This window comes from Heteronotia binoei, chromosome 1 (assembly GCF_032191835.1).
Source record: "Heteronotia binoei isolate CCM8104 ecotype False Entrance Well chromosome 1, APGP_CSIRO_Hbin_v1, whole genome shotgun sequence".
NCBI lineage: Eukaryota > Metazoa > Chordata > Lepidosauria > Squamata > Gekkonidae > Heteronotia > Heteronotia binoei.
In genome coordinates this window covers 20,222,078-20,235,246 of record NC_083223.1, presented here as the reverse complement: position 1 = coordinate 20,235,246, position 13,169 = coordinate 20,222,078, and the positions used below count along the sequence as shown (strand labels likewise).

Here is a 13,169-nt window from a genome sequence, read left to right as displayed (position 1 = left end):
CTCGAAGCCAAGGAAGGTGCACTCCTCCCCACCGGACAAGGAGGGTAGGAAAATCGACGGGATGGGCCGCAAGGTCTATTCAGCGGGGGCACTCGGCATCAAGGTATCTAACTATGCAGCCTGCATGGCTAGGTACCAGTATGCCGTGTGGGAACAGCTTTCCCCCTTCCTCTCTTCACTAAGTGAGGACAAGAAGACGGCGGCAATGAAATTGCAAAAGGAAGGTCTCGCTGTAGCCAGACAGCAACTGGCTGCAGCGAAACATATGGTGGAAGCCTCAGCCAAAGCCATTACATCGGCAGTTTGCATCAGGCGACACTCCTGGCTCAGGTCGACGGCACTGCACCAAGACACCAAGACCTTTATCGAGGACTTACCCTTCGAGGGTGACGGGCTCTTCAGCACTACGACCGACACGGCGCTGCAAGAGTTTGACAAGAGTGTCAAGACATCCAGAAACTTGGGGGTCCAACCTTCCTCCAAGTCTCCGAAGTCAAAACAATGGTCCAAACCTTGGACCAAGAAGCCCTATCAGAAGTTCTCCCCTGAGCAGTGGCGTCCTCGCTCGCAGCAACCTGAACGGCCACCCTACTCCGGCAACGGCAGAAACCGTTATGGGGGCCAGCCTTCTAATAAATCTAAGGGGGCTCGGCCACAGAAGCAGGGGGTTTGACTTCCCGCAAGCACGCGTCATCGCCCCCACTGTCGACCATTCCATTCGCCTACGCCCTTTCCTGCCTGCCTGGGAGTTGATCTCCACAGACAGGTGGGCTCTGTCCATTATTCAAGAGGGCTACAAGATAGAGTTTATCCAGACCCCAAACCAGTCCGTGGTAGTTACCACTCCCCCTTCCCCACCTCTGCTGGCGGAGGTGAGCAACCTCCTACAGAAACAAGCCATAGAGGTTGTTCCACCGGAGACCAGGGTGGGAGGTTTCTACTCCCGCTACTTTCTGGTTCCCAAAAGGGACGGGGGTCTACGACCTATCATGGACTTGCGGGGTCTGAACAAATTCATTCTATACCAGAAGTTCAGAATGGCTACACTGCAAACGATCCTGCCCCTCATCAATCAGGGGGATTGGATGGCGACCCTGGACCTCAGGGATGCTTACTTTCATGTCAGCATCCATCCCGCGTTCAGGCGTTTCCTACGATTTGCAGTGGGTGCTCGTCACTTCCAATTCAGGGCCCTGCCGTTTGGACTGTCTACTGCTCCTCGGGTGTTCACGAAGCTGATGAGTGTGGTGGCTGCTCATCTTCGCCTTCAGGGAGTCGTTGTTTTTCCGTACATCGACGACTGGCTTCTTGTAGCGAAGTCGAGGGAGAGTTTAACTTCTCACATCGCCATTACTCTGCGTCTTCTCGGCACCCTGGGGTTGCAGGTCAACGTGGAGAAGTCTCATCTCACCCCGTCAAAGACAGTTCAATTCATAGGGGCTCTGTTGGACACGGATCAGCACAGAGCGTTTCTTCCCGCTCAGAGAGCAAGGGACATCATGACTCTGGTACAGCTTCTCCAAAGGCGACAATGGGGCACAGCACAACAGATCCAGCGGATGCTGGGACTGATGGCTGCGACGACGAGCGTGCTGCGCTTTGCAAGACTGCACATGAGGGGCCTACAGCTATGGTTCTTGCGCCATTTTCGCCCCCTCAGAGACTCACCTCGGAAGAGGTTCACCATCCCATCCGAGGCTCTTCAATCCCTGCAATGGTGGGGGTCGGAGAGCAACATCTGCCAAGGGGCTCCCTTTCATCTACCAACCCCTTCCGTGACCATCGCCACCGATGCTTCCATGTGGGGGTGGGGAGCTCATCTGGAGGACTTATGTGTGGGGGGCAAGTGGCCACTGAAACTCGGCCAGTACCACATAAATTACCTGGAACTGCTGGCGGTCCACTTTGCCCTTCGATCCTTCCGCCCTCTGTTAGCGGGGAAGACCGTGGCATTACTGACGGACAACACCACTGCCATGTGTTATATAAACAGGCAGGGAGGGACAGTGTCTCGCAGGCTATGCTCACTGGCATTAGATCTCTGGAGGGAGTGCCTCCAGTGGGACATTTTTGTGAAGGCTACGCATCTGCCTGGGGTCCTCAACGTACAGGCGGACTCTCTCAGCAGGGGTGCAGCATCCCCACACGAATGGGAACTGCAGTGGAAGTTCCTGGAACCAGTATTCCAACTTTGGGGCTATCCGCAGCTAGATGTTTTCGCCACAGCGTGGAACAAGAAGTGCCCCTTGTTCTGTGCCAGGGGGGGTGCGGACCCGACTTCCCTGGGAGACGGACTCCTTTTTCAGTGGGAGGGTTGGTTCCTGTACATGTTCCCACCCTTACCTCTGCTGACGAGAGTGGTCCACAAGTTAGTGCAGGAGAGACCACGATGCATTCTGGTGACCCCGTGGTGGCCCCGTCAGAGCTGGTTCCCGATTCTGCTCCAGCAGTCGAAGGGGATCTTTTACCAGTTCCCGGCGGAACCGGACCTGTTGTCGGCCCAGGGCGGACACGTGCTCCATCACAACGTGCCGCACCTGAAGCTGACAGCGTGGTTCATCGACCACTAGACTTTTCCACCAGGGTTCAGCAGGTGCTCCAGAGTAGCAGGAAACCTTCCACCCGTGCCTCTTATGAGAGGAAGTGGAAGAAGTTCAGTGACTTCATGGCTGACTCTCTTGTGCCACCCAACTCGGTTGGACTCCCGGCAATTTTTGAGTTTCTTTTGTCTTTGATCGATGAGGGGTTAGTTTTTTCCTCCATCAAGGTTTATTTGGCAGCTATTTCTGCCTTCCATGTTTCGGTCGAGGGTTACTCTGTTTTTGCACACCCGCATTCCAAAAGATTTTTAAAGGGCCTGTTCCGGCTTCATCCCCCCTCTAGATCCCCTCCACAGTTGTGGGACCTGACTTTGGTTTTGGACAAGTTAACTCGCCGTCCCTTTGAACCCATGGCAACATGTTCCCTGCAGCTCTTGTCCTGGAAGACTGCATTTTTAGTTGCCATCACGTCAGCACGTCGTGCGGGGGAGCTCACAGCGATGCGGTGTGACTACCCATACCTTGCCTTTAGGGAGGCCGGAGTTTCTTTGGCCCCGGACATTACTTTTCTCCCGAAAGTGGTTTCCCAGTTTCACCTTAACTTAGAAGTTTGGTTACCCACTTTTTACCCTAGTCCTTCCTCGGACGAGGAACGGAGGCTACATGCACTGGATGTTAAGCGTGCCCTCCTATTTTATTTAAACCGTTCAAGGGGTTTTCGTAAGGATAACCAGCTTTTTGTCTCCTACTCTGCCCCCAAGTTAGGGTCCAAGATTTCGTCTCAAAGACTTTCCAAGTGGCTTACTGAGACGATCAAACTTTGTTATCTGTTGGCTAAAAAGCCGTTACCTGGACCTGTGCGTGGACACTCCACTAGGGCGATGGCCACGTCGGTGGCATTCCTGAAAGGTGTGTCCCTTTCTGATGTCTGCAAGGCGGCTACCTGGTCTTCTCCGCATGCCTTCATGAAGCACTACGCGCTGGAAGTGCATGCTCAGCAGAGGACTCGGTTGGGAGCTGCGGTGCTACAGGCTGTGTCTTCAGGCTGACCGTCTTCCCGCCTCCAGGTATGCTTTGCTTGCTAATCTCCCATGAGTGTGAAGCACAGAGACCACGAAGAAGATAGACAGGTTGCTTACCTGTAACTGTAGATCTTCGAGTGGTCATCTGTGCATTCACACTACCCGCCCTCCTTCCCCGCTGCTGACGGTCTCTCTCTCTCCAGAAAGGGGCTTTCAGCGGTCAGGGAGGAACTGGCGGGATTGCCGCGCGGGCGCCGGTGGGCATGCGCAGTGGGTCGCCTGCGCATGCCTGGTGGCGCCGAGCGCGAAAAAATCCCGGGCTTTTGCAGATACCGATTCGGGGATCGGCGCAGGCGCACTATCCCCATGAGTGTGAATGCACAGATGACCACTCGAAGATCTACAGTTACAGGTAAGCAACCTGTCTTTACCCATAATCCACTGGAACCAGGAGTCCCATGATTCCCCTGAGGCTTTGGTCACCTACCAGCAAGCCAATCCTCTGTGTAAACTGTGAAAAGAACACAAGTCACAGTTAGGTTTTGTCACCTACCACAGTAGCCAGCACACCACCACCCTTGCCCACTTCCTCTTTGCCTGCCTACACTGAGCTGAGGCACGCAGGCCTTTCCGCCTCTCAGATTGATGGTGATTGTGGAACACATTAACCTTCACAATCATGTGGAACAAATGGTTCTTTCACAACACCACTTCCCCTTCTTGGGCTTGTGCACGCAGAGGGCACACCTCCTCATCAACCAGTCTCGAGTAGACTTCCCCAGATTGGCCAGACCAAGCCTTGAGTGAACCCATGTGCATTTTCAGGCACACATCATATTACTCTCCTGACTTCACACAGTTGGCTGCTGAAAACTCCCGAGGGAGGAAGTGGGCAGGAGATATTTTCCTCAAACTACATACAAAGTGCTCTTGAAGATTCTCTGTTTGTATGACACTGCTTGTCACAAAGATTCGAATCTCCCTGATGCTCAAAAGCCTCAACAGAGTTTATACCCAGGGCTTTTTTGTAGCAGGAACTCCTTTGCATATTAGGCCACACCCCCTGATGTAGCCAATCCTCCTGGAGCTTACAGTAGGCCCTGTACTAAGAGCCCTGCAAGCTCTTGGAGGATTGGCTACATCAGGAGTGTGTGGCCTAATATGCAAAGGAGTTCCTGCTACAAAAAAACGCCCTGTTTATACCTTTCTAAAAATATAGTTCCTAGGCACTTTGGTGTAAAATCTTCAGGTCTCCTTGAAAGACAGAAGTACTTTTCTCCCTTTCTCACTATACAAGAACTCGTGGGCATTCAATGAAATTGCTGAGCAGACAGGGTAAAACGGATAAAAGGAAGTACTTCTTCACCCAAAGGGTGATTAACATGTGGAATTCACTGCCACAGGAGGTGGTGGTGGCCACAAGCATAGCCACCTTCAAGAGGGGGTTAGATAAAAATATGGAGCAGAGGTCCATCAGTGGCTATTAGCCACAGTGTGTGTGTGTGTGTGTATATATATGTGTGTATATATATTTGTGTATATATATTTGTGTGTATATATATATATATATATATAATTTTTTTTGGCCACTGTGTGACACAGAGTGTTGGACTGGATGGGCCATTGGCCTGATCTAACATGGCTTCTCTTATGTTCTTACAGATCCCCTTTCTGTGGCAATCATAAAGGTTTTGGTTTTTAAAAATAATAATTGTAAGCAGACTCCCATTAACCATCTCTGTGCTTTGTCCGGCAGGTGACAGTGGTGAAAGCTGTATCTCCTGTGATGTGCCAATACTTCCTGGACCACCAGGACCCCAAGGTCTCCCAGGAGATCCTGGTAAGGCATCAAACAAGAACTCCACTAGGCCGCAAAGGGAAAATTCCATTAGGACTCATTCCTGTTTTGCAGTGTTTCAAATTGCTTCACACACGGACTAACACTACTGGCCTCTGCTATAACACACGTGTAAAGGAATTTAATGGCTTTGTCCGCTAGCTGTCATCAGGGCAGAGGCTTGTCAGTAGAAAGAATGCCAGAACATAAAGTTACTTCCGTGAAATGTAAAAACTGAATTTTGGCTCTCAAGCTCATTGGCGTGCGTATTGCATTCCTGTGAATCTTGCCATTGATGATAAGGCCTGTGATTGCAACACCGTCCATCCCACTTTTTGGGATCACTAAGGCTGCGGTCAGACTGGCAGCTTGGTGTGCTTTGGAGGCAGTGCTAAGTACTCTGTCTCATTTTGTGATGGAGGTTTTCCATCAGACACCTCCCACACGCCCGATCCGGTCTTGCTGCGCACTTCTTCCATCGTTGACCATTCAGATTAGTGCATGGAGTGTGCAGTCTGGTTTTCTTCTTTTTTGAAAACAAACAAACAAACAACTTTGACTTTTTTGGAAAAAACATTTCTTAAGTGCACACATGCACCCATGCGCATGTGCACTATCAGTTTAAAAAAAACAAAACGGCAAAATCGGAATTAAAGATTCATACCTCCAAAATGGTTTCTGAACACGCACTGGAGGAGTTCAGACATTCAGAAACGCGGGTTGAATGTGTAGGGGTGTGTAAGCACTGGAATTCACCTGGTGTCCAACTTGTCTTACGGCGGGGTGAGTGGGACTGGGAAACGGCTGCCGGATGTAACTGTGTGACCGAGCCATTTTAATCTGTTAGGGGAAAGCAGCTATATCAGGTCAAACTGTCCGTCTGATCACAGCCTATGAGTGAGCTTGTAAGATTGTGTTCAAAGTACAGGATAACCTGAGGACAACCTCCTAAGAGGAAGCTCATGTTAACTGGCAAGGGTCCAGAGCAGTGTTCTCTCCAAGCTGAGTAGTGTGAGCTAGTCTCACATTTTTTTGTCTTAGCTCAGGAAGGATGGCCCTAGAGCAAACTAATTTATGCAGTCCCCCAATTGTTTGCTCACAACTTTTAATGCCAGTAGCCAGGGCTATTTTTGTAGCAGGAACTCCTCTGCATATTAGGCCACACCCCTCTTTTGTAGCCAATCCTCCAAGAGCTTGTAGGGCTCTTATTACAGGGCCTACTGTAAGATCTTGGAGGATTGGCTATATCAGGAGGGTGTGGCCTAATATGCAAAGGATTCCCTGCTACAAAAAAAAGTCCTGCCAGTAGCTCACAAAGTAGAATTTTTGCTCACAAGACTTCACCGCTTAGAGGAAACACTGGTCCAGAGAGAGCTCTATACACTTTTCAAAACTCACGCGCCAAGCTTCATTGGCCTGTAGCATCAGTGCTGAACCATGATAATGCGTAACCTTGTTCACTGTCCATTTCCAACACAAGCAAAGAAAGGGACTCATAGCGAGCAAAGCTGTACGGAGAATGCATTCCTTTAAAGATCGATACTGTGATTGGGTCCCTGGCCCGCATGGGCCAGGCTACCCTGATCTTGGAAGCTGAGCAGGGGTCAGAGATGGGTTGCCACATGCCCCTGACATCACCGGAAGGTGTATCCCATTAGCTCAGCATCTGCCTTCAAATGCTTCTGGAATTATAAGTGTCATAATAAAACCTTACTCCCATCATGCTTTTCAAATCACTTTCTTCTATGCGGCCACAGTGGCATGAGGAAGATTTCTATCTGTCTGCTTTATATGTTTTGGTTATTTTCCCTTTTTTTGTGGGGAAAGTTTGTCAAGTCTTAAAGAGTTCAGCAGAATTCTCAGAGGGGGGTTGAGCAATGGAGCCCAGAAGCAAGTATTTGGCAGTGTAGTTTAGTTTAGTTTAGTTGATTTATATCCCGCCCTCCCCACCGAAGCAGGCTCAGGGAAGCTCACAATACATAATAGAGTAACAATAAAAGCTGTTAAATTAAATATAGATTAAAACAATTTTAAAACAATTTGGTGCTAATTTCCATACAGTTTAAGGATGGCAATCGGCAGGGCCCTTTTTCTAGCAGGAGCTCCTCTGCATATTGGGCCACGCCCCCTGATGTAGCCAATCCTCCTGGAGCTTGCAGTAGGCCCTGGACTAAGTGCCCTGTAAGCTCTGGGAGGATTGGCAACCTCAGGGGGCGTGGCCTAATATGCAGAGGAGCTCCTGCTAGAAAAAGAGCCCTGGGTCGGTGTTCTTAAACATCCATTTAGATCTAATATCTCAGCAGTGTTCGGCAGGGGTTGGGAAGTAAGAAAGAGAGAGCACATGAAAATTTAGAGGTTCCGGAGCTCCGCTCCTGTGAGCTCCTGCCCCAAATGAAGCCAGAACATACCCCACAGTGGGGCAGCTGCCAAAGCCCAGACTTCCAACAGGGCCCGCTGCTGGTACCACCCCCATGCTCAGGCTGGGGGCTCTGCCAGCTGACTGCATATGCTACCCAGCGCCTCTAGAGAAAGGGCATGCAGGGGACATGTGTCACTAGGAACACACGTGGCAGGAGGGTTCATGGGAAGGGCAGTCGGGCAATGATAGAGGACCACACAGGTAGAAGAGAAGGTACATGAGAAGAGTTAAAATCCCAGAAGGTGGCGTTAGGAAGGGGATCCCTGAGCACTCTCTGTCCAGCCCCCCCCCCCCAGAACCAGCCCTGCCCACTAGGGATATCCTCCCCCTGCCTCAATTTTGTGACCTTGCAAGACCTTTATCTGAGCCTTCTGTATATTCTTGGAATTCACTGCCACAGGAGGTGGTGGCGGCTACAAGAGGGGAATGGATAAGCATCTGGAGCAGAGGTCCATCAGTGGCTGTTAGCCACAGCGTATTGATGGGACTCTCTATCTGGGGCAGTGATTCTCTGTATTCTTGGTGCTTAGGGGTGGCACAGTAGGAGGGCTTCTAGCCCCACTGGTGGACCGCCTGATGGCACTTGGGGTTTTTGGCCACTGTGTGACACAGAGTGTTGGACTGGATGGGCCATTGGCCTGATCCAACATGGCTTCTCTTATTTTTTTATGTTCTTTTTTTTTTTTTGTAGCAAGGATTCTGGCTAGCATGAGTGCGTTGCTAAAGGAGAAGTTGGGGGCTAGACTGTCAGATGCTTTTTACTGGTGTTGCCCCGCAGTTCGCTTTGATTGCATCTGCAAATATTTTGCTCTTCTCCTGTGAACTGAGTCTTGAGAGCAAGGGCTAAAGAGAGCCTTTATTATCAGCAATTCACACTTGTCAGTTGAATGAATTTCTTTCTCTCCCTCTCTCTTCTTTGAAAGGCTTTCCAGGCCCTCCAGGTGCAAAGGGGGACAGGGGCAATCATGGGTACGACGGCATTCCTGGAGTGGCGGTAAGTAAATGGTTATGACTAAGGCCATGAGCAACGTATCCAGGGGTGGAATTCTAGTAGGAGCTCCTTTGCATATTAGGCCACACACCCCTAATGTAGCCCAATCCTCCAAGAACTTACAGAAAACAGCCTTGTAAGCTCTTGGAGGATTGGCTACATCAGGTGGGTGTGGCCTAATATGCAAAGAAGCTCCTGCTAGAATTCCACCCCTGGACGTATCTACAGGACTGCCTCCTCCGCTGCTGGTCGAAACTTCCTGGTGGTCCCTGGCCCTAAAGAGGTCCGGATGTCCTCGACAAAGGCCAGGACTTTTTCAGTCTTGGCCCCGACCTGGTGGAACTCTCTGCCAGAGAACATCAGGGCCCTGTGAGACCTTTTTACAGTTCTGCAGGTCCCGTAAGGCAGAGATGTTCCACCAGGCTTTCGATGAAGGACAGCGACAGTTGCCGAGCCGGCTCCCTCCTCTAGCTAGGTTCCCCGCCCTCAATGCAATGTCCGGCAATCTGGACTAGAAGAATTTCAGTAAGGGAGAATTTCCCAAACTTTTCCCCTCCATGGCCTGGCTCCTTCCCTGTGGTCCAGGCAGAGGACACTCAGGGAGCAATACAGAGACTGCACGCCGGCCAGGAGCTTTCTGAACATCAGAGAGGGACGGGGAAGGGCTTCTGGCCAGCACGCAGTGTCTGTAGCGCTCGCTCGGGGCTTTCCTTTCTTGTGTCGAGTTGCTTTTGGCTCATGGGGGGGCAGCATATGCTAATGTTAATGAGCTCCACCACTTATTTTTCTACAAAATGGCCCCTGAATAAATCCCACTGAATTTACCAGTTTGCAACATTTTGGATCAAGCCGGTATTGAGGCTTCTGTGGCCTAGTACCAGGTCACGACCCTGCAAATGGGAAATGCTACAGTAAGGCATTGTTAAATACTGCGTTCGATACAGTCCCACAGTCAAAAGGCCAGCAAGCTCCTTCCACCAAAAAATCACATAAGTGGAGAAAAGGTGGTGTAGGCTTCTCTAGGGGTTTATGAGGGCTGCTGGGGGCATGGCAAAGCTCCTGGTGACTGGCTGGCTGCCTGCTCTCCTAATCCAGGGATTGTTATGCAGCTGCACCTACTGTTCAATGGACAAGATCGAGGGGGCATAGGGGGGCCATTAGAAAGGTTCAGGAGCGGCACTCCTGTGAGCTCCTGCTGAACCTGAGGCCTGGATTTACTTCCTAATTAGTGTTCAGGATCGCAGCTTTAATGACATTACTTGATTATGCTTTGTTTTAATGATGCTGAATCTGAATTTCATTTCAGGGTCCTGCTGGTGTACCCGGATTAATTGGAAGCCCAGGAGCTAAAGGAGAACCCGGAGATGTTTTCTTTGACTCTGATTTGAAGGGTGACAAAGGAGACCCTGGTTTCCCTGGGCTTCCGGGCATTTCTGGCCAAGACGGGAGGCCCGGGCGGGATGGAGTGCCAGGTGTGCCAGGTCCTAAAGGCGCCTCGGTATTTATTATTATTTATTACTTGTTATTATTTATTACTTTAAATTTATATCCCGCCCTCTCCACAAGCGGACTCAGGGCAGCTAACAATCAATTATATAAAACAATTTAAAACCAATAGAATAAATTTAAAACATTTTGTGGTGCTATACACTTGGATATGGCGGGATCTTTCCTTTTTCTGTTAATGATCCCATGATATTCGTAGCTCCTCAGTGGTGAGAGGTAGTGGTTCTCTCCCAGATTCAGGTGTTGAAGGCCTGTCGAAACAGTTCAGTTTTGCAGGCCCGGCGGAATTGTGAAAGATCCCGCAGGGCCCTTATGGCCTCCAGGAGAGCATTCCACATTTCTGGTGCCACCACCAAAAAAGCCCTAGCCGGTGTGGAGCATAGCCTGGCTTCCTTTGGTCCAGAGATGGACAATAGATTTTTTTAAGGAACAAGAATTATGTCACACCTGTGAATATTTTTGTTCTCCACTCTTTATAAATTATTATTGTGCCCAATGAAGCAAACTTACACCTCCTCTTCATTTGTCCCAGTCCTTACTCATAGCCAGGGCTTTTGTTTTTGGAAGAAAAAGCCCAGCATGAACTCATTTGCATATTAGGCCACACCCCTGATGTTTTGCTATTGTATGAGAGGTGTCTGTTTGATATTATTATATACTATTACATGGTATAGTATTAATGAAGACTGTAATGTACTATTCACTGTGGGTTTCCTTTGCTTGTATTTCTAATGATCAGCAGTCCCTTTATTGGGGGTCCCACGAGCCAGTTTGGTGTAGTGGTTAAGAGGACGGGCTCTAATCTGAGAAAGCCGGGTTTGATTCCCCACTCCTCCACGTGCACCTGCTGATGTGACCTTTGGCAAGCCGCAGTTCTCTCAGAGCTGCTCTCTCAAGAGCAGTTTCTGTCAGAGTTCTCCCAGCCCCACTTACCTCACAGGGTGTCTGTTGTGGAAAGGGGAAGGGAAGGAGACTGTAAGCCGCTCTGAGTGAAGGGTAGGATATAAAACCAACCTCCTCCTCTTCTTCTTCTTTTTTCAAAAGAAGGAAGGGTGAAAAATGGAGGTCATTACTGTAAATCTTCTTCTATCTTCTTCTTCTAAATCATGGTGTCAGGCAGAAAGGGTGAAATTTGAAGGATAAAAAATATTTTCTTATAAGGCAATGGGATCCTCTTGTTGCTTAAAAAAAAAACACTGCATGAAAGACATTTTTTTTAAAAATGCAATGGCTGATGGGGCTCAGCTTTCCAGTACTGTAAATTATGGGGTCAGACAGGAAAGGGAGGGGGGAGTCAAAGGCAGGAAAACATTTCCTTATAAGATAATGGGATCCTTTTAATTTTTTAAAAAAACGATGCACTAAAACATGGACGTGGAAAGGCAATTTTTTTAAAATACCATGACTGCTGCTTGTCCCCCACCCCCCCAGGGAAGGGTTTTTAAATGTGTGGGGAGGGGGATGGTGTTTCCACTCTCCCTGTGCACTGGAGGGTTAATACAAAAAGGCAAAATGAACAATAAGTACACTGGAAAGAAATGTGTTCCTTCTTGGAAAGTGGTTTTTAATTTGGAGGTGTGACTTTGTATTTTTTAGTTGTTTGTAATAGTGCCGAAAGGCATTTGGCTAGGAGTGCTGTAGCCCCTGATGTCACGTTTAACTTTCACCCAGTTTGTGACTTCCAGTAGCTGCAGAACACCTCCGTCACCACCAGAGGCCTCAGTTTCACAGTTCCGTTGAAAACTTGTCTTGTGGAGTTCCCTGTTTGGTATCTCTGGCTTCTGTTCTTTTTCCTTCAGCAGGGCTTTTTTTGAGCAGGAACACAGTTCCGGCTGGCTTGGTGTCAGGGGGTGTGGCCTAATATGCAAATAAGTTCTTGCTGGGCTTTTCCTACAAAAAAGTCCTATGTGAAACAATGGCGATGTCAGGGGTGTGTGGCCTAATATGCAAATGAGTTCCTGCTGAGCTTTTCCTACAACAAAAGCCCTGCCCTTCAGAATTAAGGGCCGGCCACCTTCCACTCTTTGCCAGGATGAAATCATAGGACATGTCATGCCTTGGTTTCCAGTCTGACTAAGTGAGCAAATACTCCTAATATGTCTGTGTGCAGAAACAGCCACTGGTCCTCTTTCTTGCGTTGTGCTGAGACCAGGGGTCTCCAACGTGGTGTCCAGGGCTTTTTTTGGAGCAGGAACTCTTTTGCATATCAGGCCACACACCCCTGCTGTAGCCAATCCTCCTGGAGCTTACAGTAGGCTCTATACTAAGATACTTGTAAGCTTTTGGAGCATTGGCTACATCAGGGAGTGTGGCCTAATATGCAAAGGAGTTCCTGCGGCTGCTACCCAAAAAGCCCTGGTGGTGTCCGTGGGCACAGGGTTTATTCTGTAGGAAAAGCCCTGCAGGAACTCATCTACATATTAGGCCACACCCCCTTGATGGCACCATTGTTTCATACAGGGCTTTTTAATCGAAAAGGTCAAGCAGGAACTCATTTGCATATTACACCACACCCTCTGGCACCAAAGCCAGCTGGAACTACATTCCTATGCATTCCTGTTTTTTTTTTTTTTAAAAAAAGCCCTGAATGGTCACCATAGCACCTGCTGACACCTTTCTGGGAACACGCCAAGTGTTTTTAGAAAGTGAATAGGGCCAGGTGGGCTGTCAGGGTTTCAGATTGGCCATTGCAGATTTTAAAAAGTTTCAGAGCCATAGCACAAAAATATCCCATGTGTGACTGACAGTAAGTTACGGCAGGCATTTTATAGCTGAACCCGCCACACTGTGTCAGAACTCAAAATGTGTCCACAGGCTTAAAAAGAGTGAGAACCCCTGGGCTAAGAGGACAGCC

General features: G+C 49.2%; 1 protein-coding gene across 1 annotated transcript in view; it reads left to right on the top strand.

The window, feature by feature from the left end:
* COL4A1 (collagen type IV alpha 1 chain) overlaps positions 1 to 13,169 on the top strand; it is a 237,364-nt gene that overhangs the window by 160,581 nt on the left and 63,614 nt on the right. The window contains exons 23-25 of the mRNA XM_060259360.1: positions 5,319 to 5,402; positions 8,742 to 8,812; positions 10,116 to 10,307. Of these exons, the coding sequence (XP_060115343.1) occupies positions 5,319 to 5,402; positions 8,742 to 8,812; positions 10,116 to 10,307 (347 nt within the window). The remainder of the gene's footprint in view (positions 1 to 5,318; positions 5,403 to 8,741; positions 8,813 to 10,115; positions 10,308 to 13,169) is intronic.